This window comes from Euprymna scolopes, chromosome 13, assembly GCF_053919585.1.
Source record: "Euprymna scolopes isolate OS-2025 chromosome 13, ASM5391958v1, whole genome shotgun sequence".
Lineage (NCBI taxonomy): Eukaryota > Metazoa > Mollusca > Cephalopoda > Sepiida > Sepiolidae > Euprymna > Euprymna scolopes.
In genome coordinates this window covers 26,971,696-26,977,359 of record NC_136494.1, presented here as the reverse complement: position 1 = coordinate 26,977,359, position 5,664 = coordinate 26,971,696, and the positions used below count along the sequence as shown (strand labels likewise).

Here is a 5,664-nt window from a genome sequence, read left to right as displayed (position 1 = left end):
GAGAGAGAGAGAGACAGAGAGAGAGAGAGACAGAGAGAGAGAGACAGAGAGAGAGAGACAGAGACAGAGAGACAGAGACAGAGAGACAGAGACAGAGAGACAGAGACAGAGAGACAGAGACAGAGAGACAGAGACAGAGAGAGAATAGAAATAAAGAAAGATCACGTATGCGAGGTCGTTAAACGTCAAAATGTACACTAGATGTACGTGGCGTTTTCAGGGAATCCTAAGTTATGCTGTTTATATTACGATAAAATTCAGTCATTGAAGTATTAATTGAACCAAGTTATTATAAAACTAAACCTAATTTAGTTACCGTAGTTTTAATTTAAAATTGAATGTAAATATTTTTAAAACCTTTTAAATTGTTAGTCTAATTTTTCTAATATAAAAGAGATATTCCTTTCACATATCAAAATCTCGTGAAATGTTCTTTTATTAAAAGAGAAGATTACGAAATAACCGAATGCATTCTACTGAATTAAATTTCGTAATTAAGATTTTAAGTTCGTTCAATTTTACGTTATTGTAGTTTTGATCGGATAAATACTCGATTACGAATCGATACAAATACGTTTCAATTCGCGGACCCGTTAACAGACACTAGAGGCTGTTCCATAATCTATTACTGATGGAAGATTTGACTCGGTCTGAAGCCAAAACTAGTTTTAGCATTTTGTTCTAGCTGGGGACGAGCTAACCTACCGAATGAAAGATATTTAACCCGCTATCTTATACATGCTAAACAAAGAGCTATTTAAGAACGTCCCTTTAAGTGCAAGAGTTTGTATGTCTTGCATTCTAGTCACCGGGCATGTTTGCCAGACACCGCTTTACTCAAACGAATTGTATGCATATACAATTATATGTACAGAAATGTTCTGTTCAGAAAGAACAAGAGAGAAATATAAGCAAAGAAATTGAAAAAGAGTGGGTTAAGAGAGACATTGAACCCATTTTCTGTGCTTCTACTGAAAGTCCATATTGACTCAGAAGTTTCAGATTGCAAGTTACCGAACAGACCGGAAATAGACGTTTACACATACTAAAGCATAAGAATGCAAAACTAGGTTACATTTACATAAAATTTAATCGATTAAAAAAAAAAAAAAAAAAAAAAAAAAAAAAAAATCGATTCTTGATATTGGTTCGGGGGGGGGGTGATAATTATCCCTAACCTTAACGATAAGAAAAAAATGCCTCATTTAATATAGGTACTCATTTCCCCTTCGGCTATTTCCGCTCAGTTCCACAATTCAGAATCCGAAATATTCAGGTCAACATGGATAGTCTTCTGCAGTAATTTTTTTGTTGTAATTCTATTGAATGAAAAATAATCTTGGTGGCAGTCTTATTCATCATGGTTTGCATTTATGGTAGCTCTTTTCCGATTCTTCTGGCCAGTTGAAAGTCCTACGGCATTATGTTCACTCTTCGCGCGGATGGCTCACAGGTACGTATCCTCGAACACACCAACCATATAAGCTTCGCTGGCTTCCTAAGAAATAAGAACAGGAACATTTTAAATTTTGGGTAATAAATACTTATTGATTGGGCACGAATTTGGTAAACAGAAATTGTTATGTAATCAAATGCCATCCTTATTCTGCAAAGAAGCAAAAAATAATTTACGTTTTAGATTACATAGTTTTTGTACGGATGTAGTTTCGATAAGGAAAAAAAAAAGGTGCTAATGCAGAGTGATCCGCGCTATTTTTTTAAAAGTCGTATTAAAGTTTAATTAAAGTTTGATGCTTTATTCAATTGTAAGGAATAGGTACAAAACACCCTCCCCATGTTTTTTAAATAACGTTATTTCAGCATGGATCACTCTCTGCAGGAGTAGAAAAGTTATTTCAGCAGGGTCAGTAAACTGGAGAAAATTTAAAAATCAATTAACATGACGGATATTTTAACTACTCTGTAGAATCAGGTAACTCAAATTAAAATTTAGTACAAAAACGTTCTAAACCACAAGAGTAAGAGACCTAAAACAGGAAGTCTTTAATATAAGGAACCAAATCTGATCATACAGTTTATGCAGACGTGGAGTTGGCGTTCAGTTAGTCTCCCTATATAGTTAACCACATGGTTTTGTTACCTTTATTATTTGGAATTCTTTGAAATTTTCAAAGGAAAAAAAAATAGCTTCGATAATCATTTCTCAAGAGAATAAGGGGTTTTAAGCTTCGGATTATACTAAGGAGGCGGACGTAGTTCTACAATTGTTTGCGATTTATGAACAGACAGATAAACAATTAGTATAGACTTTAAATGAAACCCTTCCAGTTCCGACTTGAGTCCTGGAAGATTAGCATGTTTTTAATTTTCAAGTCAATTCTATCAAATTCCAATTTTCAGGGTTTACTTTTTAGTATTAACAGTTTGCATTATCACGCAAGGTGTATTTTTCTTACGTTTTACGGCTGTCAAATGGTTAGCGAGTTAGACTATGTACGATTTGTTCCGTAAATCAATCGCAATAGAAATATCCATGTGAATGTTGCTCTCGTTTCTTAGAATCTAAAATCTGATATTTCAAGTTTAAAAAACTCTGGACAAGCATTCGAAAAGGCATGCATGTAAAAGATAACCTGATAGGTCCTGAACTGTCATCTAGGCTTCAGCCTCTGTCCCATCGACGAGATGTTGCATCCCTCTGCCTGTTCTACAAATACTGACGAACTGCAAACACTTGTACCTCCGACAAGCTACTAAGTCTCATCCCTTTACAGTAGAGATCCCTAGGTGCAAGAAAGCCTTTTACTCCAATAGTTTCTTCCCCAGAACTGCGGGTCTTTGGAACTCCCTTTCGGGATTCTGCTTTCCCAACTGCACTGATATGCAGAAGTTCAAGTGTAATGTTAACATCTTTCTATTCATCTCCCTTCATTATGATCCAGCTAATTAAGTCCCTGATAGTAGCCCCCTGCTTCAAAGTGGCACTGTGCCTTGTTTGGGGTGAAAATTGAATAAAACAAAAAAAAAAACGAATTGCACAAAAACAATTAGAAGTTAAGGTTATATGAACGTGAAGAAAAAAAAAAGAATCTACGAATTAACGTGTAAAAAGAATAAGAGAATATTAAAAATGAAAATGTAAGAATCTTTTCGATTCCTCGAAAAGCAAAATAATTTGTGCAGATTTCATCAGTTTACCTTGAGTGCACAAATGGCAGCACACTGAAAACGGAGATTAGTCTTGAAGTCCTCGGCGATTTCTAGAACCAAACACTGAAACGGCAGTCTTCTCAAGAGCAACATGATAGAGTCGTGGTAACGATGAATTTCTCTTAACGCTACGATACCTCCAGTGGATTTACGGGCAGTTTTCTTTGTACGAGCCATCACAATTTGGTGAATATAAGGCGTTAAGAACCGCTATGAAAAATGAACGATTAAAAAGAAATATGGCGTCTGGTGTCTCGACAGAAGACTAACATATGTCCGCAAAGGAACGAGGAGTGGATATTTATAGTGAGGCGCATGCGCAGATCTAACTCGCGGGGTGGGGACGCCCAGCTTTGAACGGTCGTAAAATACGCTTAAATATGATATTTTAATTTGTCTATATATAAAAGGCTATATGTCTGTCTGTCTGTCTATATATATACAGCCTTTGAGATTTGAAAAAAAAAACCACTCGTCCGACTTTATGTCTTTGTTTCAGTCAATAATAGTAAATAATTTTACAACAATTTAATAAATTACCGTATGTATAATCTAACAGAAAATATTTGTTTAACTCTTGTAAATCAACTATTTTATTACTACAAACATTACAGTAAATAATCAACAAAACGTTAAAATACAACACCAGTTTTTTTACATAGCATCATTCAGATTATTGTTCCATAGAAGTAAGAATCATTTCTTCGGATGCTGATACGTAGTATCAAAATGACAATTGAAATATAAATAATTCAATACTGTGTTTATTGGTACCGTTAGAAAACGAATATATCTAATTTTATACACAAACAAAACATAATGTAAAATCACACCCTTGAAATAAATTATGTCGTAAAATTTCATACAATTTCATACGTGGGTGTTGAAAAAAGTGTTACGAAATCTCTGGGTATTCACAATTGTGGACTGAAATCTGGTACGAGATCTCCGTGGCCCGAAATCTCCGATATTAAAAAAAAAAAAAAAAATACTATTTAGCTGAAATTAACTAGATTTCTTAGAAAATCGGCATGGTTTAATATCTTTTTAAAATTTAAACGGTCAATTTTTCTTTGTAATTTATGGTGAAAAAACTTTGATATAGAACAGAAATTGGTCTCTTTTGTTTCTATTAAAACAAAGAATTCACCTCGGAACATTCTAAAATTTAGAATATTATTTTTAAAATTGGGTATCGATGATTTTTTGAAAGTTGCACAAAAAAGAGCATGCAAATGTCTGAATTTATATAATTGAGAAAAATATGATTACTTGTTGTATAATTGAATTTTTGGTGGGTGCTTGACGGAACGATGCGTTTTTCCCCTTTCAAATGTTCGTATTTACTTTTGTAAGCATGAAGTGTATGTAGTTGTAGCGTCAAAGGATTTTTTTTCCAAATGAATTTCAAAATCAGAGAGCTAAATGAAGGCGACATTTTGACTACACGCTGAATGTGTAAATTTGATCTCTTGTTGACCTTTAGCATGACCACTCTTTTTTCAATACGATATTCCAACGGTCTCACAGCTAGATATGAAAGAATTCACAGATGATGAGACAGGTCATTTTAAGTCACCACATATTTGAGGGTCGTAAAATAAATGAGTTTTTCCCGTTTCTTTATTTAAAGAAATTTTATCGACTGGCGGGCGAGTAATTTACGACTTTTAGTCACCCCAAGAAATTTTCAATCGACTGTGGCGACCGGTCCGGTAATGTCCCAAAAGCTGTATATATATATATATATATATATATATATATATATATATATATATATATATATATATATATATATATATGACTGACGCTAAAAGCATTTAATAAGAATAAATGTTTTATTTAAACTGTATTTCTCGCGGTTTACGGAAGCCTAGTGGTTCGGGTCCTCGCTAATGAAGCCAGATATGACTTCTGTTGCCGGGGTTCGAAGCTATCTCTTTAAACCCTTCCTTTTCATAACCTATCATACTTTCATAAATCAGAGTCCATTTTCTGTAGGCTGTTTTTGAACCCAGTCAACGACGGGTACTTTTGCTAGTATATATATATATATATATATATATATATATATATATATATTGCCTCAAAACCTCTGGCCTTGATAAGGGGATACTAAAACCTGCTGCAATGATTTCAAATCATCTGAAATAACAGTAAATGGGAGACTTGATTCCGAATATTTCTCATATGTTATATTTCTCTTCTTTTGAAAATAGGATACGATTCTGAACATCTCTAGTATCAAATTATCATTTTACACTGTGAAATTTACTTAATGCATGAAAACCAAAGAGGGGAGATATATTGGAAATATTTGGAATCAAGTTTCCCCTTTTAGATCATTTGAAACTATTGCAGTAAGTTTTAATCTCCTCTCCATCAAGGCCAGATGTTTTTGGTGAAATATTAGATATTTTGTAATTCATATCCTAAACTAGGAAAACTAGGTATGTGATTAAAACATTTACTAGCTGTAAAAAGGTGCCAAAA

The 5,664-nt window shown here is 33.7% G+C and overlaps 1 protein-coding gene across 1 annotated transcript; it reads right to left on the bottom strand.

Moving 5' to 3' along the window:
* Nucleotides 1-280: 280 nt before the first annotated feature.
* On the bottom strand, nucleotides 281-3,454 carry LOC145292348 (histone H3.3-like type 2). The gene is made up of 2 exons (XM_080138679.1): nucleotides 3,160-3,454; nucleotides 281-1,498 (listed from the first exon to the last, which is right to left on the bottom strand). The coding sequence occupies exons 1-2, from the start codon at nucleotides 3,346-3,348 to the stop codon at nucleotides 1,448-1,450; spliced, it is 240 nt and encodes a 79-aa protein (XP_079994805.1). The 5' UTR covers nucleotides 3,349-3,454; the 3' UTR covers nucleotides 281-1,447.
* Between the last annotated feature and the right edge of the window lie 2,210 nt (nucleotides 3,455-5,664).